The 24,052-nt window shown below is 49.2% G+C and overlaps 1 protein-coding gene across 1 annotated transcript in view; it reads right to left on the bottom strand.

Moving 5' to 3' along the window:
- The window catches only part of LOC144756186 (butyrophilin subfamily 1 member A1-like), a 207,145-nt gene that overhangs the window by 93,716 nt on the left and 89,377 nt on the right, over window positions 1-24,052 (bottom strand). Inside the window, exons 3-4 of the mRNA XM_078645785.1 lie at window positions 17,508-17,783; window positions 3,385-3,513 (exon numbers count right to left, since the gene is read on the bottom strand). Of these exons, the coding sequence (XP_078501911.1) occupies window positions 3,385-3,513; window positions 17,508-17,783 (405 nt within the window). The remainder of the gene's footprint in view (window positions 1-3,384; window positions 3,514-17,507; window positions 17,784-24,052) is intronic.

Genomic DNA, 24,052 nt, shown 5'->3' on the forward strand with positions numbered 1-24,052 from the left:
CTGGTTTAGCTATAGGGGAAACAGGTCGGGGATTCCCTCCTTGGACGTCACCTACCCAGTCGGTCTTTAGCCAGACTTTCTTCCGTCTCTCCTGTCGTCTTTTCCCGCATCCTCCCTCTGTTTATGTCTCTCCTTCTCTCCTCTCTCGGTGTATTGAGACTGAACTATTTTGTCTGATGCCCGATGGAGCTACCTGGTTTAGCTATAGGGGAGATGGACCGTGGACTCCCTCCTTGGTCGTCACCTACCCAGTCGGCCTTTAGACAGATTTCATTACATCTCTCCTTGTTGTCTTCCCCTATCCTCCCTTTCTCACCTTCCATGTCCCCTCCCCTCTACGCTCCATTTATTTTGCCCTCCATGTTCTTTAAATGTTTCCCATTGAGACCTAGCTATTTGGCCAAAGCCTGGTGGAGATACCCGATAGCTATAGAGGAGATGGGTTTTGGGACTTCCCCCTCGACCGTCACCTACCCAGCCGGACTTTGGGAAGACGTTCCTTTGTCTTTCTGCCCTATCTCCCTTCCACCCCTTTACCCTTACTACCTTCTCCTCTACACTTCACGTATCTCTTTTTCTATGCTCTTGTAATTGTTTGTCCAGCAACTGATGTAAATTGGAACTGATGTAATATTGTAATTTTGTGGAACCTCGTGTAAAGCGCTCCGATACCTCCGAGTCTAGCCAGCGCTATATAAAACTCTCAAAATAAATAAAATGAACACTTTTCAGTTCACAGGGGGTGCTACTAAACAACTCCTTATGTGAAAATGAGAACAAAACCAAGGCAAGACACACAATGTGATTTAATTTGTGGCACTCTGTCGCAGACCCCTGAGCAAGTGACCACATGTAAATTTCACTCTGTGATGTAAATGTTATTTCACACCTGGTACTTACACTAAATAAGTTTAATTTGGGTGCTCTTTATTTGAACATACCTGAATATGGAGTTTATTATATGACCTGGCCAGGATCACACATTGTGGCCAAGTGGGGAGCCCGAATAATTCTGCAGGGTCCTCAGTGGATAATGCTCTTACCCTCGACCACTTACCTCATTCTCTTTGTGGTTGTGTAGCAATAGACTGTGCCCCACATACATTTCTGCCAAACTTTGGCAAATGCACTACACTGGGGAGCTCTAGACAAGGCAAACAATGGCTGTGTGTATTAAATATTTATCATATTATTTTGTATGTACCTAATGACACGTTTAAAGTGTCCAGGCCTTTAGTAGGTGACATTGTGATATGCTTTTTTAGCATTCTGAAGAGTACACAACGTGCACATGGGATCTGGCAGCCGCTTCCGGGGCCTAGAGACAGGTAAACTCCTTGGACAGTGCTGTGCGTCGGTGTGTGCTGTGATTTCTACATACAGTGTGCACCTTCCACTTAATGTGGGTGCAATAATCAATACCTCTGATGAGTCTGCTGCTCTTTTGTCGACTGAAACAAACAGAGATTCAGTCGGACATCCCAGGCATGCCAGACATGCAGCGAATGGTCAACGCTCTTGTGGTGCATACACAAGGAGTGTCTGCACAGACCAAACAAGACCACCATCACATATACAACCAACACAGCCTGAGCAGGACATGTAGATTGTGCCAGACATGCAGTATGCGGGGAGTGTGCTATTTATGACGTGGTCAGCTTCAAACAGGGCCAGGGTTGGGAGAGGCCCCCTCAGTTATTAACTCCTTCCGTGCTCATGACGAGCTCTGCTCGTCATGAGGCACGGTTGAGCTACGCTCATGACGAGCTGAGCTCGTCATGACCATTGGAACGTTCGCACGCGGGTAAAATTTTCTCGCTGTGCTGAACGTTCGAAAACGGGTGTGGTCATGACGAGCCACAGCACCGCCGTGCAGCGTGACGAGCTGAGCTCGTCACAAGCATGGCGGCGCCACGCGCGGCCCCCTCCCTCGCACAGCAGGTGAAAAAGCCCCACAGCGAAGGGGTTAAACAAGCCACAGACAGCAGGAGGGGAGTGGGGGAAACAGATGACGGGGAAAGTAACACGAGGGAGCAGCAACTCCTTGGACAGTGGTGTGCGTCGGTGTGTGCTGTGATTTCTACATACAGTGTGCACCTTCCACTTAATGTGGGTGCAATAATCAATACCTCTGATGAGTCTGCTGCTCTTTTGTCGACTGAAACAAACAGAGATTCAGTCGGACATGCCAGGCATGCCAGACATGCAGCGAATGGTCAACGCTCTTGTGGTGCATACACAAGGAGTGTCTGCACAGACCAAACAAGACCACCATCACAAATACAACCAAATACAACCAACACAGCCTGAGCAGGACATGTAGATTGTGCCAGACATGCAGTATGCGGGGAGTGTGCTATTTATGACGTGGTCAGCTTCAAACAGGGCCAGGGTTGGGAGAGGCCCCCTCAGTTATTAACTCCTTCCGTGCTCATGACGAGCTCTGCTCGTCATGAGGCACGGTTGAGCTACGCTCATGACGAGCTGAGCTCGTCATGACCATTGGAACGTTCGCACGCGGGTAAAATTTTCTCGCTGTGCTGAACGTTCGAAAACGGGTGTGGTCATGACGAGCCACAGCACCGCCGTGCAGCGTGACGAGCTGAGCTCGTCACAAGCATGGCGGCGCCACGCGCGGCCCCCTCCCCCGCACAGCAGGTGAAAAAGCCCCACAGCGAAGGGGTTAAACAAGCCACAGACAGCAGGAGGGGAGTGGGGGAAACAGATGACGGGGAAAGAAACACGAGGGAGCAGCAACAGCAGAAAAAGGACAGAGGTGACGGTGAGGGACTACAGAGACATGCACTCTGTAAGAGTCATGTCCAAAAGTAAAAGAAAAAAAAGTGCCTGAAGGAGACCGTGGCCAGTGGAAGGACACTTGCCACAGGACGTTGAACTTGGTCCATAGTCCAGAGCAGGGACAAGTGGCGAAACCCAAGAGAAAGCGGAGGAGAGGAGGAGGCTCTGACCAATTAGAAGCAAGGAAACAAGTAACTTAGGAGCCAACCAATTGTAAGTGAAGGTAAGAAATAGGTGGGCTTTAAGCCCGTAATAAGCATTTTTTTATTTACAAGAGCTTTTGCAACCACAGTGCAAATGCTGTGCAGGCAAAAATAAAAACACTAGCCTAAGCCAAATCATTTTCAGCAACAAATTAATAAATTGCATTAGTAGGTTAGTGCAAATTTAGTGCACAATTGCCCAGCACCCTTTAGTACCCCGACTTCCTTCTTACAAGTTGGCAAGCAGACATCTTGAGCACAAGAAATACATTCTTTAAAAGGTTTTGTTGCTTCATTTCTCCTGCAGCTAAACAGTGCTGTTCAGTAATGAAAATGAATGAATTACCTTTGTAGCTGTACCGTGCCCCTTTGATCAACCTACCTACGGCCGCTTTCTGCTGTTTGAAGAGATAAACAACCAGCACTATCAAACAGATCCACATGAGTGCAAAGGATACCCCGATGAGAGGGCAAGAAATGCCACAGCGGGAGACTCTATGGAAAAATGTTTCTGCAAGAAAAAAAATACCAATAAACTTTTGCAAATATCGATTTAAATAGTCACAGAATCAAAATCTAATGTCTTGAAGACACAATGATCTATGATACAAGCCTTATTTAAATTAACTATTTCATTTAACCTACCGCTCCTTAACAGTATTAATAATACTATATAGGATCAATGTCCAAATTAAAATTATATATCAAGTTACCGAGGAGTTCCATGACCATCTAGAGCAGAGGTCTTCAAACTTTTGTTGGCTGAGCCCCCCATCTAAACCTTTTTACACGTCGAGTCCTCCCCTCGCCCCCCACCACCACCTGACAAATAAGTTCTGGAAGCTGGTACTCTGCATCATTGATGGCCCTTCCCTCCTGCAGAGCCCAGGTCGTAAGGGCATATAATATTAAATAAAGAACTCCACTTCCAGTCTTGAGCAGTGCCTGGAAACGGGAGTGCTCACAAAATTTTGTAATATCTTTTTTGCAGTTTTATCTAGCGCAAACATGACCCAAAGGTATTGGAGCGTTTTACAGGACCATCTTTTACATTACACAAGCACACATTCATTTTTTGTAAACACAGGGCGATAAAGTGATTTTCCCAGAATCACAGGATGTTGAGCAGACACCAAGAATTGAACCTGGTTTCCCAGCTCCACAGTCATCAGCTCTGGCTGTTGCGCCACATCCTTGCCTTAGACATGACATCAGAACAAGCATTGGCAAAGCCAATAGGTGTCAGCAATCAGATAGCTATAGGCGATGGCAATATAAGTGCATTTGTGTATGGCTCAAGGGCTGTTTTTATTGATATACACAAATGTATTACCACTGATTTCTGAGACCTATTGGCTTTGCCAGTGCTTGTTTTATAAACAGCAAACGTGTCGGGAGTTGTTCTCACTAAAGGCAGGTCCCTTTTGGAGGGGGAAGGAATGGCCTTTTCAGCACAGAGATGTGAGGGCTCAAAGACACAGGTGTCTGTGTCTTTGAGCCCTCACACATGCACATCGGTGCATGTGTGTGAAGCCCACACATGCACAGATAGATTATCACAATCCCTCAGCAGAGCAAAGCCCTCGGAGGAGCCAAGGCAAACTCCCACTCTGGCACAGAGTGCCAGGCTATGTTACAAATTGGCTGGGCACGGGGTTATTGGCATATTAAGTTTTGTCACAAGAGGCAAATGGGAAGAGAGCGCCCAGACTGAGCGAGGGGGAGCAGGTTAGAAACAGAAAAGTGAAGGAGAGACCCTAACAAAAAGCAAAAGGATGCAGCGTGGGCCTAGCGTGGGCTGGCTGGACAGGAATTTGGAAGGAATTCAAGACTGAGGAAATAAACAGCAGGCTAAACTGTAGACATATTTTTGCAGTTGACGTTAAAAGATAGATGACAACCTAATGGGTGTGAGTGGTGTATCAGGGGAGAAGAGATGGGCTAGTTTGACCATGTTAGGATGTAGTTACGTCAGTTTTGAATGTACATCTAAACCGAAGGATATTGTGTTTGTGCACTCAACTTGCTTCTGAAACATAGGCCTTTTTCACAAACAGCTAATGTTTCTGTAGTTGTTCTCTGTCAGTGTGAACTTCCGAGTGAGAACCCAGGCCTGCATGTGAACATCATGCTGCTCAGTGTCGGTATACTGCGCATTTGAAGCAACTCTTTGACCCTGATGACTGGTGGGAATTTGGTTAAAACAAATATTCCCAGAATTCCCCTTCTTTGTGCGCCTGTGTCCCTCGTGTCCCTCTTTGCTTTAGGCATTTGGGTAGTCACTGAAGCTAAAATATAAGCATGGTCAGTTCTGTGTTTTTATTTAACGCTGACCTCTATGGACAAACTAATATGCTGGATTCCCAGCTGCCTCAAGTTGTTCCCCCAACATCGTCCAGGTGTCATGCAGGGTTGATGGTGCAGAGCTCTGCCCCCTTGGACTCCTGCAAGAGGGCAGCAAAGATTTGTTTGTCCACCACAGTTGGCGACTCGGTGCACAAAACATTTTTGACAGCTGTAATGAATCTAGCAGCTTTAGAATATTTTGATTGTATTGTAGTGCATTTATATAGCGCTTACTACTGAGGCGTTGAAGCGCTTTTCTTCACACCTTAAGTAGCCCATAAGGGGCTCCTAAAATATGGGCACATGCATTGATCTGTTCCGGAGACATATGGTGCATAGTGTACATGAAATACGTGTATCTAATTTCTGTCCTACCCTATGAAAGAGGTTTTAGGGTAGGAGAGGCACACGAAGGTAATAGCCAGCTAGGCTGTTGAGGCAGGAGTAACAGCAAATGTGCCCCAGGCTCCATTAACTTGAGGTTCATTAAAAAAAAAAAAATACCCCAGCAGTAAGCACCCACATAGAATTCTGACACCTCCGCCGCCCCTGTGAATAAATATATCTGATCCGACGTCAGTATTAAATAAGGAGAGCAGTGGATTTCCAAGACTCGCATTTGCTGTTTCCTTGTAAAAACTAATACGCACAATGGCTCTGCATCCGAAGTCCGCCTTGCCGTCAAACGTAAGGAATAGGCAGAGTGGGGGCCCAGGGGGTACTGGAACCAGAAAACAAACTGCCTCTGTAACCAGTTTACAATTGTATGTAAATATGCACATGGTCTTTAAAGACCTGTGAAAAACTCGGGCGTGCCGGAGATGACTCCAGACACTGCCCAGACGAGCCCCCAGCAGCTCCAGCTGCAGCAGCAGCAGCCCGGCTGAGACACACGACGGCGGGGGCTGAAGCCCTTTCAGCCTTAATAGGCGTTGCGCGTCTGGAAGCAACAATGATAGGTGAAGTGGTAGGGTGGAGTGCGTGCCCCCTCTGAGGGGATGCTGCACCCCCCCACGGGAGCGCGCCCCACAGTTTGAAGACCTATGATCTAGAGGAACAAGGCTACAGGCGGAGTTCTTTAGTAAGATCATGGAACTCCAAGGTTACTTGCACTATCCTTTTAACATATGGCAAAGGCTATTTTATTCCTAATAACATGTGGTCAAACTATCACACTTCAAACAAATCACTTAAATTCTTTGTGTCTTGCTCTTTCATATGAAAGAGATGGTATGCTAGCAGACATGAAGAATAAAAAGACTCTGTGCCAGATTTACATCTTGGCGGTAAAGATACTCCGTCACATCGGCAAGTATCCTTAACGCCAAGGTAATGGTCTGCCTGTTCAATTTATATGCGAACAGACGATTGGTGTGACCATATTGATGAAGCAATGCTTCAAACTTTAACAAGCACTGGTAAATGTGATATGTTTCGTCTATGTGATTATGAATAATTTTTGTTGTTTTAGCTTAGTGAGCAGGTGTAAAACTGATAACATAAACTAATATTTGAACGGGGGTACTTGACTGCCAGAAGGTATAGGTGTGACATGCAAAAGGTGTGCATGCTTACTGTTGGACAGTGGGTTATTAACAGTGACAAATATGCATCTGCCACTGGCAATAGGGTCACTAACAGTCCAGGGCTCCAAAATGGTTCTCAGAAAATTATTCCCATGCTTAATCCTTGGTAGCTTGGCTGCGAGTAGGCCGGCTTTACTTCAGAGACAGGTATGTAAAGCATTTAAAAATACCAATTCAGTAAATAATTAAGCCACAACACTAATTAAAAAAATAACACCAATTAATAAAAATAGGAAACATTGTTATGTTTAAAATTACACCAAAACAAAATAAATCCACTGTAGGGAACCAGAGATATGAATTTTTTTAAATTAAACACTTTCTAGTGCTTAGAAACCAATAGTGCCACTTCTGGACATTCGGTCCCCTCTGACTGGGACAAAGTCAAAGATTGAGGCCGACCGCAATGGAGTCCTGGTCAGATGCACTAAGCAGGAGGCCCCGGTCAAGATTTTGCCTTCACACTTAGAAACTTTTCTGGAGAATTTCTCACCAGACGTTTTGCAGCCTCCTCCAGCAAGCTGGTTTCAGTGAGGGTTTGCCGGATTGCCTTTCTGTAGGAGTTTGGTCACCCTCTGTTCACCAAACGTTCCCACACTTCTGGAACTTTCTCCTGAAGTTCTTCTTTAGGGTACAAAGTGTCCAAAGCACAATACAAAGGTCTGGAATCTCCAAGATAGCTCTTGAAAGGTTGGGACCACAATTCCCAAAATGCACTTAGCCAACACCATTACAAGTCCACTGGATACACTCCAGGAAGGGGACTCTTGGTGGAGTTGATGCAGGAAGCCCACTCTTTGTTCCTCTTGGAGCATGGTACATCCAAAGGGCTGTAGTTCAAGGTAATGCAGCAGGCGCAGTCAGTCAGAATGCTCAGCCTGATGGTGCAAATCAAGTTTTCAGCTAGGCAATCCTTCTTCTCTCAGTTTCAAGCAGCAGAGCTGTGTGGCACTGCCCTCCCCAAATACCTATTCAGTGTTCTCTGGGTCAAGCAGGAGGGCACTCCTGTCCAATGAGGTGCCGGGCAACACCCCAGAGCATGACTATTTCCTCCAAAGTGTTTCACAATGGTCTCCCATAAAGCACTCTTCTTCCAAAATTCAATATGCCTGAACTCTTAGCAGAGAGGCAAGAGATAGCTAAACCAACCTCCATGATGGCTCATCTCTAGTCTCCCTTCCTTGGCATCTGCACCTTCCTTCCTTAAACCTGCCATCTGGCTGGGTTCAAAGGGTAGGGATGTAGGTGGATTTGGCTTCTTTTGCCTGTCCCCTCCTCATTTTGAAAAACATTGTTTACAACGCCTCCCCCTTGCTCTGGTATTCCTATGTGGCAGAACAGTATCCTCCCAGAATGGCTCTTTAACACCAGGGGCTTCTGATCACCTCATCAAAGCAGCCTGGCTAATCCACTTAACTGACCAATCAGGACAGATTACTGGAAGGCTGAAATGTGTCTTACATACAAGAAAGTCTTACAACTTTTTGCTTGTAAATTGTAGGATGAAATCAACAATAGCATAGTGTTGGATTTATCAATACCATTCTAGGAAGTCCTTGAATGCCATTTTATTAGGGGCAGGTTTTTGATCATTGGGACCAACAAAGGGGTTGCTTATAGTAGCTAAAACACCTCTGGCACCGCTCAGCATTTCTACCCCTCTATAATCTATCTGAGTACTATCTCTTCAATCCTCTGGGCCCACCACCATACTGGGTACAGCAGCCTCTGTTGGTGCAGATGAAATGGGTGCATTCTTGGAGAGCCACTGCACTGGGCTGATTCTTTCCTCAACTAGGCCGATTTCAGCGTTGATGGCTCCTATAACCGCTGTCAAGTAATTAGTGATTGAGAAGGTAGTAGGCGCTGCAGAAAGTTCGTCTGCTTTAACCAAATTATCTTTCTTTTTGCCAATATGGAAAAATGCAAAAATATACATAACGTACTGGCCTACCTTGACAGAATTCTGGCGAAGATCTTAAAAGCCAAACCAGATCAGGTCAAGAGGGGGGCTCAACCCAGCCTTCTCCAGCCTCTGACAGGTGCAGATGGGCTCTTCACCCAGGTGAGTCCCGTTCTACAGGCTCACTGAAGTGCTCTTAAGTGCATCATAATGGTCCCTGCCCTTCAAGGCAGAAGGGAAGCTGGAAGGTGTGTCCAGGGCCTAAACAGAATATTAGAGTTTCATATGCCTGGGGCTTCCTGAAGCATCTTCAAGTGCAGCAGGATGGTCCTCGCGCCTCTAGGCAAAGGGGGAGCTAGTAGATGTAGTCCAGGGCCCAAACAAAAGACTAGTGGGTTCCCTGTCTCACAGCTTCCACTATTCAAGATACTCCATTCCAATCACTAATACACACTCTGCTACAACTACAAATATGCTGCATCACAGACCTTCCAAGATACAAACCAGTTTCGCACTAACACTTACACTGAAGCTGGACTTTTCTTGTTCCTTTGACCATCAAGCATCACCTTGGCATTTAATACATATTTCACAGTTCCCTGACTGTCCCTCACCTATTCACATCGTAGATTCCCAAAGTGTACTCATTATGCTTCGAATATTATAATTTTGAACCTGGTGACTCTAACTTCTCCACGCTTGGACCAGCTCAACTTACACATTTCCTGTCCTAATTCAGCTTCGACTTTTATCCTATTATTTAACATTTTTACTAATAGTTTGTCGGTCAGTGAACAGATTACCGACCACCTCATCACAACTCGCTCACATCGGCATATTTATCCATGTCAGCTCTGCATCGATTCACTTCCACGTACCTCTCTAACTACTCCCGATTTACTCTCATCTCCTACCTAACAGCGCTGCTACTGCATTCCATCCACCCTAGGTCTGACGACCAGCTAATTCAAGGAGGCTTGTTTTATCAACATCAAGAAGGTGAGCAGCAGAGTCAGTGCTGCTGTATCCAGAGCCTGGCACCTGCAACTTAAACACAGATTTTACAGCAGGCATATTATCCCAGAGGGATATTTCAGCAACTCAAGGGTAAATTAAATGTGGTTGATCTGTGCAAGCCCTCGTGACAGCAGCGTAAATTACACACTGTGACATTTTGATGTGCAATATGTGCAGAAACACTTTCACATTATGATAAAACCCTGTGTGCTTAATCATCACCTCAGAACTGTCTGATAGTGATGGCACTGAATCAACTTGCTAAGAATGGAAAGGGGCGACCGCTCGGTCCCCCCGAACGTATGGATGGGGGCCCGAACCTCCCGGGAAGCCAATTTTGGGCGGGGTGGGCGTGGCCCGGCTGGTATGCCCAAAGCGGCGTAGCCGGGGCGCGCCTTCCCCCGCCCGAGAGGGGTTGTCCTAGACACCTCGAAGGAAGACCACGCCCAGTAGGTGTATCGGGGACGGGTACACGCCCTCCCGCAGAAGGATAAAGGAGCGGGAATCCAGAAGATCGTCCTCTTGTTCCTCGGATCGGAAGGCTGCACCCACTCGTTGCTCGTGAGCCCTCGACGGAACAAGCAGCAATTTTGAACGTGGTAATCCTGTTTTTTCTCTTTCAGTTCGACACGGATTTCAGGACCTCGTGGATCGACTAAAGGCGGAGGACTCGAAACCATGCCTAGCAAGCAAGCAGGAAAGGGTTCCGAGATGGAGAAGGTGTTACGCCTGTTGTCGAACCGGATGGCTTGTATGGACCGAAAGCTCGGTCAAGTCCAATCGCTCGGTAGAGGTTTGGCGGAGGTAAAGAAACAATTGGCTGCAATGAACGACCCAGGTCAGCCGAAAAAGGTAATAGGCCCGGCCTTGCCGGGAGTGGTTCCCGGGTTAAGAGGGAAGCGGGTCAAAGAAAGGGCAGTCTCGGGGGGGGGGGGTCCCGGCACCGGAGGTGCCGACCATCGTCCCCCTAGTACCGGCTGGTAACCCGGTTCAGGAACCAGTTTTAGGCCAGCTTATCCCAGTGGTGATCACCTCGACCGAGGATGATGATATGCCCCCAGAATTGGCCGCACAGTTGACCGCATGGCTTAAAACAAAGGTGGGGGGCACGGCGACCCCGGGAGATCCGGCCGAAGAGGCCAGAGTGTTAATGAAGCAGTTGCGGCAATCGAGAGATGTCGCGAAGGCGAGTGTTCCTCTTGTTCCCCCACAGGTGGCGCCAGGAGTACCAGCAGCTGGTCAAGAGAAGGCGGCGGCAACAATAGCCGACCCGGGTAAGCTCGCATTGCCAATGGTGGGGGAGGGCTCGATACCCTCAAGGCGGGAAAAGGTTGCACAGCACGTTCCCTTGGCCACGAAAGAGTTGATATGGGGAGACAAGTATGTCAACATGTTTTCTTTGTTAACGGACCATCGTGAGATGGAGTATGCTAAAACGCAGAAAGATTTGTGGCACCCTAGTGTATGGCGCGCCAAGATGGCCGAGTTCAGGGTGGAAGAGACGGTGACGAACTGGGTTAAGGCCTTCTCTATATTTACCGCAGTTATGGGGGAACGTAAACCTGATGTTATGACTGAGTTGGTTTGCTATCAGAATCGCATTATGGATTTTTATTCAATGTATGAGGGGGAAGAATGGAAAGGCTATGACATGAAGTTCCGTAAAGCAAAGGAATATGATGCTTCTCTGTCTTGGGATTGTTTGGACTCGGTGTCATGGCACAAGCAACTCCTGCCAGGGGCGACAGGTACGTCCTCGCCAGGCGGGAGCGGGTCCGGAGTTGTCCGCCAAAAGCCCGGGGTGCCCTTTCGAGCAGGAACAGGTGGGGGCTATAAGCCTAGAATTGGCGGGAAGGGCGGACAAGGAGGGGTCTGTTGGGGCTTCAATCGAGGCAATTGTAACAGACCGCAGGGGACATGCAAGTTTAAGCATGTGTGTGCCGGCTGTGGGAATTCCTCACACCCGGAAAGTGCATGTAGATCAAAAAATGGCGGGACGGGTGGAAAAGGAGGACCTAAGCAGGAGTGAGGTGGACCTTTGTAACCGATTGCCAACACCCGTTGATCTCATGGTTATGATTCCGTGGTTAAACAAATACCCTGATCATGTGTCCGCTGGGGTGTTAAGGAAGGGATTCTTACATGGCTTCCACATCCCGGTGGGGGAAGTTCGGGGGAATTCCTTTTGTAGAAACCAGTTATCGGTACGGCACAACCCAAGCGTGGCAGAAAAGAAAATAGCAAAAGAAGTCAGTTTCGGACGAGTGGCTGGCCTCTTTTCCTGCCCGCCGGTGGCCGATTTCATATGTTCCCCGTTAGGGGTTGTCCCGAAGAAAGATCCGGGGGAGTTTAGACTCATACATAACCTTTCTGCTCCCAGGGGTTCCTCGGTGAATGATGCCATAGACCCAGAAGTTTGTTCGGTACGATACGCATCGTTCGACGATGCCGTGGCCATATTGAACCACCTAGGCCCTGGGGCGCTGATGGCGAAATGTGATATCGAATCAGCATTCCGGTTGCTTCCGGTGCACCCGCAGGATCAGCGCCTGCTAGGCTTTGCATTTCAGGGTAATTATTACATGGATAAATGCATGCCCATGGGTTGTTCCATTTCATGTGCATATTTTGAGATGTTTAGCTGTTTTTTGGAATGGGCATTTACAGAGGCCACAGGGCATAGACATGTTATGCATTATCTGGATGATTTTCTGTTTTTTGGGGGCAGCCGGTGATATGAATTGCGCACAGGCGCTGTATGATTTCTGCATCCTCATGAATGAATTCGGTGTCCCATTGGCACCAGGTAAGACGGTCGGACCATCTACTTCACTGGAGTTTCTGGGTATTGAGCTCGATTCTGTGGAGGGGTGTTTCCGACTACCAGTAGACAAAGTGACCAAGTTCCGGGCTTCCTTGATGCAATGCCTGGGTGTGAAGAAAGTGACCCTGCACCAGTTACAACAAACAGTGGGTCAGCTTAATTTTGCCTTAAGAGTGATTCCTATGGCCCGCCCGTTTTCGCGCTCTATCGCGCAGGCTATGGGTGGTCTCAAAGAGGCTCACCACCGTACGAGACTGTCTGGAGAGGTTCGCCAGGATATGCGTATTTGGTTGGCATTTCTGGCGGACTTCAACGGTCGAGTCGTCTGGAGCTCCCCGCCAGAGTCTTCGGAGGAATTAGGTCTATGGACCGACTCGGCAGGGAGCGTGGGTTTTGGCGCCATCTTAGGTGATCGGTGGTCGGCACAGACATGGCCAACATGGTGGCACTCCAACGGCCTCACAGGTAACATTGGGTTCCTGGAGTTATTCCCCATCTGGGTTGCTCTGATGACATGGGCTGACGACTTCAGGGGTCGCTCAGTGGTGTTTTGGTCTGACAATATGACTGTCGTAGATTGCATTAACCAACAGGCAGCACGCTGCAAAATGATTTTGAGATTGTTGAAAGAGATTGTGCTGCTGTGCATGAGATTGAGTGTACTGTTCAGGGCGAAACATGTGCCAGGTGTACTGAATCATGCGGCTGATGCACTCTCTCGTTCACATATGCAGGCATTCAGGGGTTATCTGCCCACAGCAGACCTAGAGGCAGCACCATTCCCAGAAGCAATGTGGCTAATCGGTGCCTCGGATTACAAGACCTCGTGGCAGCGAGTCTAGCCCCCAGGACAAGGAAAGCATACGAAGGAGCGTTTCGTTCCTATTGCACATATTTGGGTCCTGTAGGGAGTCTGCATTGGGGTCAGGAGGAATCCTTCCTGGGGTACCTGGTTGCACTACACAGGGAGGGCCGATCAGTGGCAACGGCCGGTAGGCATAGGGCGGCCATTTCCTTCATGGCCCAGGTACATGGCATAAAAGATCCTACAGGTTCTTTTTTGGTGAAGAAAGCCCTTCGCGGCTGGCAGCGCCTTGAGGGTTGCAAAAGAGATACGAGGCACCCGATTGGCTTAGACAGACTGTCTCTGCTTTTGGCAAAGCTGGACGAGACGTGTTCCTCCCATTACGAAGCAGTTCTGTTCCGGGCAGCGTTCACATTGGCATTTCATGGGGCCATGAGGGTGAGCGAGCTTGTCGCAAGGAACAAGAGAGAGTTGGAGGGAGGTTTGTGCAGGGATCACATCCAGATAAGGGGTGATTCGATGGTAATCATGATAGCCAGGTCCAAGACCGACCAGGGGGCTATGGGAGATAGTGTGGTCGTACAGCGCAAGCGTGGGTCCCCCGTCTGCCCGTTGAAGTGTGTGGAAGACTATTTGGCGCTAAGAGCGGCCGCTTGGGGGGGAGCTTGCTCAGACACAAGGATGGCACCCCACTGACGAGATTTCAGTTTCAGAGGGTGCTGGCACTGGCAATCGCTGACGCGGGCATGGACCCGTGCGATTTTGGGACCCACTCCTTTAGGATAGGGGCTGCTACAGAGGCTACAGCCAGGGGTCAGAGTGCCGAGGAAGTGAAACAATTGGGCCGTTGGTCCTCGAATTGCTTCAAGAGGTATGTGCGATTGCACATGTTGTAAGTGATCAATTGACATGCACTCACGTTTTCTGTCTTTTGTTTACTTTGCAGTTTCGCGGGCCTGCCATGCAGGGCGGAATTGGAGGTCGACCCTACATCAGGAGACCAGCGGTCAGAGATCACCGACTGGGGAGAGGATGGTATGGGTCGTGGGCCACTCATACGTGAGGCGCGCCGGTGACGTATTCATGGAAGGTGATGCGATTTACGCACCTGGGGAATACGGGTTCAGAGTGGCTTTCCATGGGAAAGGTGGGCTCGTTTTTGACAAATTTGAGTCATTTTTCGAGGGACTTTTAGGGCGGCATAGGTCACCGCCATCTATAGTCATAGTACACCTGGGTGGCAACGATTTGGTGACACTGGGTAGACGAGTGTTGCTAGAACGAATCTTGTCGGCTATTAGCTGGTTGGCTAAAAGAGTCCCGGGGTGCACGATTGCCTGGTCCCACATGATTCCTAGAAGGAAGTGGCAGGGGGGGCTTTCGGTGTCAGCTCTGAACCATTCAGTTAAACGGGTCAACAATAAGATTAATAGACTGTTCCGTTCTGCACAGTTGCATGTCATTCCTCATGGGTGTATCTGGGGTGATCATATGTATCTGAACGATGGGGTTCACCTGTCCAGGGAGGGGAATGATTTACTAATAGGAGATTTTGTTGCATGGCTGAGAAGTTTGAGGAAGCATGACCTATAGGAGGAGTTGGGGGGACCGGATAGTCGGTCAACTATCCGGCCTGTGGCGGTAAGGTCATGATCGGTGAGCAGGAATTTAAAGGTCCCTAGAGTGGGGCGCCACCCACAATGGATGGGAGCGCCCGGGGGAAGACGGCCATTGGCCCCTTCCACGGGGAGGCGGCACCCACTAAGGATGGGGCGCCTAGGGGGAGATGGCCATGGGCCCCTCCCAGGGGGGGAGGCGGTTAAATGCCCCTCCTGACTAATTTCCCGGGGGCCGGATATCCGCGACGGCGGATAGAGAGTGTGGGGTTGGGGGGGAGAGTCCACGCTGTCCTTCCTACAGAGACCTCATACGGGAACTCGGACGACCCTTAAGATGGCGTCGAGTAGAAAGGGGGCCCCCACCACGACAAGGGAAGTTACAGTTGGCAATGAGGGTAGAGCCCTCTGCGCATGCGCCGCTCACACGGTGAGGGCGGGAGTTTGGTAGTAGGGATCTGACACCGGTTAAGACCTTGCCGTTGGCCCTTAATGCTAGGATGTACAATTTGAATTAGAGTGTATGCATTTTCAGGATGTTAGCCAAAAGTACATGACTGCATCGAAATGTAATAAATGTCAAATTGTACATAATGCATAATGATGAAACTTTTATTTAATGTTTTAAATTTTGTTTCATATTTTAATAAATACGGCCGGGAGGGTGACTCCCTCCCGTCTTCCAAAAGTTCAACTATTGTCCGACTTCCCATCCTTGGGGATGTGTGTTGGGAGGGGGTGGCGGGCATCCCGGCCATATGGAAAGGGGCGACCGCTCGGTCCCCCCGAACGTATGGATGGGGGCCCGAACCTCCCGGGAAGCCAATTTTGGGCGGGGTGGGCGTGGCCCGGCTGGTATGCCCAAAGCGGCGTAGCCGGGGCACGCCTTCCCCCGCCCGAGAGGGGTTGTCCTAGACACCTCGAAGGAAGACCACGCCCAGTAGGTGTATCGGGGACGGGTACACGCCCTCCCGCAGAAGGATAAAGGAGCGGGAATCCAGAAGATCGTCCTCTTGTTCCTCGGATCGGAAGGCTGCACCCACTCGTTGCTCGTGAGCCCTCGACGGAACAAGCAGCAATTTTGACCCACCCACCAGCCCCTGATAGCAAATGTTTGGAGAAAATACAGTTTTCTGAGTGATGAAAGTAGAGGCCTTTCCTTTTCCTTGGTAGAGTGAATAAAGGAATATTGAGAAATGTAAATATGGTTTGCATTGGAGAAATTTCTTCTTGCAGGAATGATCAGTAATAACAGTAAGATGATGTGGAATTTTTTCTTTTTAGTAGGTAAACAACTGTCGTATTTATTTGTCGGGCGGTAAGGTCATGATCGGTGAGCAGGAATTTAAAGGTCCCTAGAGTGGGGCGCCACCCACAATGGATGGGAGCGCCTGGGGGAAGACGGCCATTGGCCCCTTCCACGGGGAGGCGGCACCCACTAAGGATGGGGCGCCTAGGGGGAGATGGCCATGGGCCCCTCCCAGGGGGGAGGCGGTTAAATGCCCCTCCTGACTAATTTCCCGGGGGCCGGATATCCGCGACGGCGGATAGAGAGTGTGGGGTTGGGGGGGGGAGAGTCCACGCTGTCCTTCCTACAGAGACCTCATACGGGAACTCGGACGACCCTTAAGATGGCGTCGAGTAGAAAGGGGGCCCCCACCACGACAAGGGAAGTTACAGTTGGCAATGAGGGTAGAGCCCTCTGCGCATGCGCCGCTCACACGGTGAGGGCGGGAGTTTGGTAGTAGGGATCTGACACCGGTTAAGACCTTGCCGTTGGCCCTTAATGCTAGGATGTACAATTTGAATTAGAGTGTATGCATTTTCAGGATGTTAGCCAAAAGTACATGACTGCATCGAAATGTAATAAATGTCAAATTGTACATAATGCATAATGATGAAACTTTTATTTAATGTTTTAAATTTTGTTTCATATTTTAATAAATACGGCCGGGAGGGTGACTCCCTCCCGTCTTCCAAAAGTTCAACTATTGTCCGACTTCCCATCCTTGGGGATGTGTGTTGGGAGGGGGTGGCGGGCATCCCGGCCATAAGGTATATTTTTGCAAATCTAGCACAGACAATCTGGACCTGATTCCCAAAGTTTTGTTGTGTCTTACTCCTGCCTTAGATGAAAGTAACTCCTGAATAACCGAGCTTAATTCAAAAAGCATTTTCTATGAGTAGTTGGGTCTTACTGTAGCCTCACTACTTTTAAACAGTGGGATCCACAATTCTGTTACTCATGTCTTACTCTTAGATATTCATAAGGCAGAATGCTCAGAAAATACTGTGAATCATGTACAATTTACATTTAAGACAGGAATAATACACAAGTGCTCCTAGAAAAAGCTTTGCGAGTTGGCACCTCCTTGTTCATGACCTATGCATTTGTGGCATACACTTACCAGCTATGTAAAGCGTGGCCTCCTTGTCCTGGCTTCCGTTGTGGGCTCGGAGCAGGCAGGATACCTTCTTGTTTGAGCTCACGATGAAGGAGGATTCGACCTTCAACAGTCCATTTTCATCTGGGTTGATCTTCTCCGAGGCTGCTGATAGGTTTTTCCCGCCATCATCCTGCCACAGCAGTTCAGGTGCCAGATCCCATCTCTCTGATGTGCACGTGATCTTTATGCCTCTGTCCTGATATCCCTCTATGTGCATGTGGGGGTCAGACCCAACATCTGGGAAAGACAAAGCAATCATGTGAAACAAGATCAGTGTCGGCGACTTGAACATATATTATTTTAATTCTGGTGTCTTTCTCATGTTGTAAGAGCATGAACTACTTTACAGACCTAGGGTGTTATGGTTTGTATACTCATAACGGGACAGGGAATGAAGAGATGCGACATAGATGGGCTCCACTGCCCTGCTTTCTGTTGGAGGACAGTGATGTGGTGTTCTAGTGTTTCTCAGGTCTCGGCTGGGACTCGGAAGCACCCACACACTTTGTAGCACCTTCTGGCCAGGCGTGGCTAGAAGGCTATAAATAAAAGGACGGAGGTCGCTCGAGGCTTCCGGTCCACACCAGCAGTCTAAGTGTGTGGTCTCCTTTATTGTAGTGTGTCCCTTCATTTGTGTGTGCGAGCCCTGAGCACAGAGTCCTCCCTTACCTCCCTTACACTGGCGACGAGGGTGGTGAAGAGCATCGTGGAACCCGACAAGGGAGTGAGGACGCCTTGCCGGTGTCGTTGCGGACATTGCGTGGGCCGCCGAGGTGGTGAGTCGGCCGACCGGTGCAGTGGGACCCGCAGTGACACATGCCGGAAAGCAGCGTGGATATGGCTGCGTGAGGGACCAGCGAGAGTGAGGCCCAGGACGGACGAAGAAACGGCTCGCTGCGAGCCGTGCAAAGGAAAGGGCCGACCGCCGCGCTGCCTGGTGCGCGCATTCGCAGTGAGCGCGAGGCAGCCCCAACGCCGAGGACGCGAGGAGAGGCCCTCACAGCGCGGGAAGCGGTGATTGAGCAGAGGGGTGTGAAAGATCCCCGTGATCGAGTGCAGCTAGTGGATGTTTGCTGGGTAGACGGTGGGGGCGAGTGTGCCCACAATCAAGCACTGACGCAACCAAGTGAAAAAAAAAACCGACAGGAGAAAAGACCGAGCATAAAAGACATTGTGAGCAAGGCAGAAGTGTGACAGACCGCGGAGCACGTCATTCAACAAGCCCTGGTAGTGATCAGTGTAAGGTGGAACAGTATTAGCAGCCGACAGCCCGGGCAACCCCAACGATGTCGACTGTTCCAACCACAGCAGCTACAGGGGGAGCACAGCGAGCGGCCGCCCCAGCACAGGTGGCCGGACCAGCTGGACAGCAAGCAGTGCAAGCGGTAGGACCAGTGGTCCAACAGTCGCCACACTCACAGATTAACCCCATACCGCCGTTCAGTGCTCTGATTGACCCGGGGACGGCAGCACCAAGGTGGGCCATATGGCTAAGCCGTTTGAACAATTACTTCACGGCAACAAAAGAAAAGGACAATGAGGTAAAAAGGTCCCTGTTGCTACATTTTGGGGGTGATGAACTATACAAATTATTCATACACTTGCCGAACACTGGAATAGCGACTGACTATGACGCTGCTGTACAAGCGTTAAATGCAAACTTTGACCCACAATTGAATCCACATTATGAGCGTTTCAAATTCAGGCAGTCACGACAAAGGGAAGGAGAAACGATGGATGCCTTCCACGCCCGTTTGAGGGAACTAATAAGCACCTGCCCCGACGATGATCAAACAAAAGAGGTGACGGCGCAGTTGATTCAAGGGTGCAGGAATAAACATCTACGGACGCTAATGTTAGGACAGCCCCGAATTACACTGGATGAAATATTAATGTTGGCCAGGTCACACGAGTTGTCAGATGCGCGAGCCACGGCGATGGAAGCGGCCATCAACCCAACAGCAAACACGGAGGTCACAGTAAAGACAGAAAGAGTAGATGCAATGCGGACCAGTAGCCGTGGAGGATGAGGAAGATGGCCGACCAGGACACTGCGCCGCACGCCATGCGGTTTCTGTGGATATGAGGAACACAACCAAGATGGCTGCCCAGCACGTGGCAAGGCGTGCACCAAATGCGGTGGACCAAACCATTTTGTCAGTGTCTGCAGGAGTGGGGCGAAAGGAAATTTCAGAGGACAAAGCGCAGCAGGGCGGAGAATGCCAACCAAAGCAGTCAGACAACTTGCCCTAGATGACACGCATGATACACACCCGTCAAAAGGAAGCCGGACACAGTCCCGCTACCCACAGCGGTTAGATGATTTGTCAACCGAGGATGAAGAAGAATGCTACTACGTCTCGTTTGTGAGTGAACTCAAGAGAAGGCGGAGACCGCAACCAAAGTGTCAGATTCAAATTGACGGATCAACAGTAACAGGAGTTATAGATACCGGAGCCACGATCAATGTGATGGGCATTCAGCACTACAAAGCGCTGAAACCAAGACCACAGCTGGTACCGTCGAAAGCTCGTATCTTAACATACGGTAGTAAGACACCGCTACCGTTGCGAGGGAAAATGACTGTACAAGTTAGAGCCGAAGATCAAGAACTGACGACCACTTTTCATGTGATTGACAAAGAGGCCGACTTGCTGGTAGGAAGTCACACCGCAGAAGACCTCAAGCTAATTGCTTTTGCGAATGCAGTCAAAGCGTTGCACACAGAGGAAATTCTCCAAATGTTTCCATCGCTGTTCCAAGGGCCAGGAACCATCAAAAGACCACCAGTCAAACTGCAGATCGACAAAGCTATACAACCCATAGCATTAAGGCATCGGATAATTCCGTTCCATCTCCGATCAGCAGTCGAATTGGAGCTGAGGAAGCTGGAGGAGCAGGGAGTGATAGAGAAAGTTACGGGACCGACACCATGGGTTTCTCCGATGGTGATTGCCAAGAAGCCCCGACAGCCAGGCAAAATACGTATATGCATTGACACGCGGATGCCCAATAAAGCGATCAAAAGGGAAAGGCATCTCACGCCCACAGTAGATGATATATTAACGGACTTAAACGGAGCACAATGGTTCTCCAAATTGGATCTAAACGCGGGATACCACCAACTAAAGCTGGCTGAAGAGAGTCGCTACATCATGACGTTTTCAAAGCACTTGGGCCTGAGAAGGTATAAGAGGTTAAACTTTGGCATAACCTCAGCAGCGGAAATTTTTCAAAATGCAATTAAGGAGATCTTATCAGGGCTGAATGGAGTACTAAACGTCAGTGACGACATACTCATCCACGCAAAGACTAGTGAAAAACACCATCGGAGGCTAAAGGCCACGCTTCAGAGGTTGGCTGAGTTTGGAGTCACGCTACACAAAGAGAAATGCCAGTTTTTCAAGCAGTCCATAGAGTTCTTTGGGTACGTCTTTGACTCAGAGGGAGTAAAGGTAGACCCCCGGAAGTCATCAGCCATAAAGTGTGCATCGGCCCCAACGACCGCGTCAGAAGTGAGAAGCTTTATGGGGGTGGCGCAGTATTGTGTGATTTATCCCGCAGCTGGCCACCATAGCGGAACCACTGAGGAACTTGACAAAAAAGGAAAACCCCTGGCGGTGGTCCAAGATAGAAGAGGAGGCGTTCGACAAAGTGAAGGCGGCATTGTTGGACAGTACAACGATGGCATACTTTGACACGACAAGACAGACGGAGATACTCGTAGATGCCAGCCCTGTAGGTCTAGGCGCACTGCTAATGCAGGAATCGGAACCAGGAGTGTGGGTTCCCCTAGCATTTGCGAGTAAGGCCCTTACAGCAACGGAGGCCAGGTATTCACAGATAGAGAGAGAGGCCTTAGCAGTGAAATGGGCCTGCAACCATTTTCACCTATACATCACCGGCCAGCCATTCCGGATGGTCACCGATCATCAGCCGCTGATACCGTTGTTTAAGGGGACAGCGCCACACCCGCCGCCTCGCATTGAGAGATGGGCCATTCAGATCCAACACTATCAAATGGAACTAGTCTACAGACCTGGGGCAAAGAATCCGGCGGATTTCTTGTCACGACATCCTCCCGCAGAAGCAAGTATGGTACAGGATCAAGAAGTGAAGACTGAGGAGTTCGTAGACATGATTTCCCAACTGTCGTGTCCCCAAGCGTTAGCGGGCGATGACATTGTAGCCCAGTATGCCATGGACACAGTAGTGACAAGAGTCAAGGCAGCGATAGAAGCTGGGTCCTGGGAGAACTTTTTACGCAATGTCAGTGATTGTAATGAAACAGACCGTGTGCATCTATCACAATTCTGGAAAGTACACAATGAACTCAGTAGAGCGAGTAATGGACTCATCCTTCGAGGATCACGAGTAGTAATTCCCGTCACTCTACAAGACCAAGCAACCTTGCTAGCCCATGAAGGACACCAGGGAACGAGAAGGATGAAGGCCCGCATGAGGGAAAAGGTGTGGTTTCCCAACATGGAGGAGAAAGTCGATAATGTTGTGAGGAACTGCCGAGCATGCCAGCTAACCAGTTTGCCAGATACCCCAGCACCCATTATTACAGAGGAACCCTCTCCATCACCCTGGACCTGGGTCAGTTTAGACTTTAATAGTGTGGGCACACAAATTGTGTGCACATCCCAGCGTGTGGGCACTCCCTCTGGTTCGTCAAGTATGAATAGACTCCTCTCGGTTTACAAACTTGTTTTAATTATGTTCCATATTGAATTTCATGAATATAGATTCTTTTCATCACATTCATTTAAGTTTTCAATGATTCAAATCAATACTGCTCCAATGCATTTCGGGCGGAATGCCCTTTCTCAAGGAGCTCTGAAAATAAGAACGATCATCATTTGCATCATAGATCATCAAGAAATGACAATTCATAGATTTTGTTAAATTTTGACATTACAAAGTAATCAGGGTCAACATTATTAGAGTAATGGTGAATTAAAACGAAACCGTAGTGATGCTATTAATGTGCTCAATAGCGTGTGAGATTGGTACAAAAAGGGGGGGTTTGCATAATGGAAGTTTAGACTTTGGCAGTTTTCCTGATGGGAGAGTGACAGTGGTACTGATAGACAGTTACACCAAATACCCCGTGGTTGAAGTTGCCTCGTCCACCAGTTTCGTGAATGTGCAGCCGATCCTCAGTAAGACTTTTGCAATGTTTGGGATTCCCCAGGTGATTAAAACAGACAATGGGCCACCATTTCAAGGAAGCGAATTCAAAGAATTCTTACAAAGTCTAGGGGTGAAACACCATCGTATTACGCCCCAATGGCCTCAAGCCAATGGTGAGGCAGAAAGGATTATGAGGACTGTCAATAAAACACTGAGGATAGCGGTGGTAGCAGGGACAGACCCAGAAATAGCTCTTCAGCACTTCCTACGGGAGTATCGGAGCACCCCACACAGTACCACTCAAAAATCCCCGTGGTCACTGATGTTTGCAGGTCCACGGCGGGACCTGTTACCAATGGCGGAAAATTGGACGCCCGAACCATATGTGCCGGCAGCCGCTCAAAAGAGGAGGAGGAAGACCAATGAGCGGGCGAGCAAGAGGAGGCGGGCACGCGAAAGGGAGCTGGTCCCAGGAGATGCCGTGCTGATACGAACGCGTAGGCCTGGAGGAAAATTCCGTACCCCATATGAAGTCGAGCCATGGACAATCAAAACTAAGAAAGGCACTGCTGTGACGGTACAAAAGAATGGGGAAGAGGTAACCAGAAATACATCATGGTTCAAACGCATCCCATCCGTGCCCGAAACCCCGACAATTAGCGAAGAGTCAACCACTGCAGCTGCTGATCAGACTGAAGATGCCAGTGGCCCAAATATGGATGACAGCTCTGTCATCCCACCGCCATCTCCGATGATGAGAGAACCTGAGCCATCAGCAGCCAGGGGACGATGTTTTCACAATCTCCGGCCGAACCGCAGGCCGAGCCAGAGACTGGCAGACTTTGCTTGTTGACCACTCAAGAGACAAAAGGGGAGGCAGAAAAAAAATATATACCAAATTGGGAAGGGATGTGGCGTTCTAGTGTTTCGCGGGTCTCGGCTGGGACCCGGAAGCACCCACACACTTTGTAGCACCTTCTGGCCAGGCGTGGCCAGAAGGCTATAAATAAAAGGACGGAGGTCGCTCGAGGCTTCCGGTCCACACCAGCAGCCTAAGTGTGTGGTCTCCTTTATTGTAGTGTGTCCCTTCATTTGTGGGTGCGAGCCCTGAGCACAGAGTCCCTCCTTACCTCCCTTACAAGTTACTGTGGCAGAAGAGCTGAGAGGACCTTTTCCTGTATGTAGGGAACATGCTGAATGTAGAAGCTTGCTTGCACCACCCTGCCGTCTGATTCGTTACTTGTGTGTACGGAAGATACACACAAGAGATTGGTGACAAGCTGGTCTATATTGAACCACTATGTTGAAAGGACGACTTCCTTGGAGTGTATCGTATTACAGATGGACGAAACGTTGTACTACTGCCG

This window comes from Lissotriton helveticus, chromosome 5_1 (assembly GCF_964261635.1).
Source record: "Lissotriton helveticus chromosome 5_1, aLisHel1.1, whole genome shotgun sequence".
In the NCBI taxonomy this organism is placed as follows: domain Eukaryota; kingdom Metazoa; phylum Chordata; class Amphibia; order Caudata; family Salamandridae; genus Lissotriton; species Lissotriton helveticus.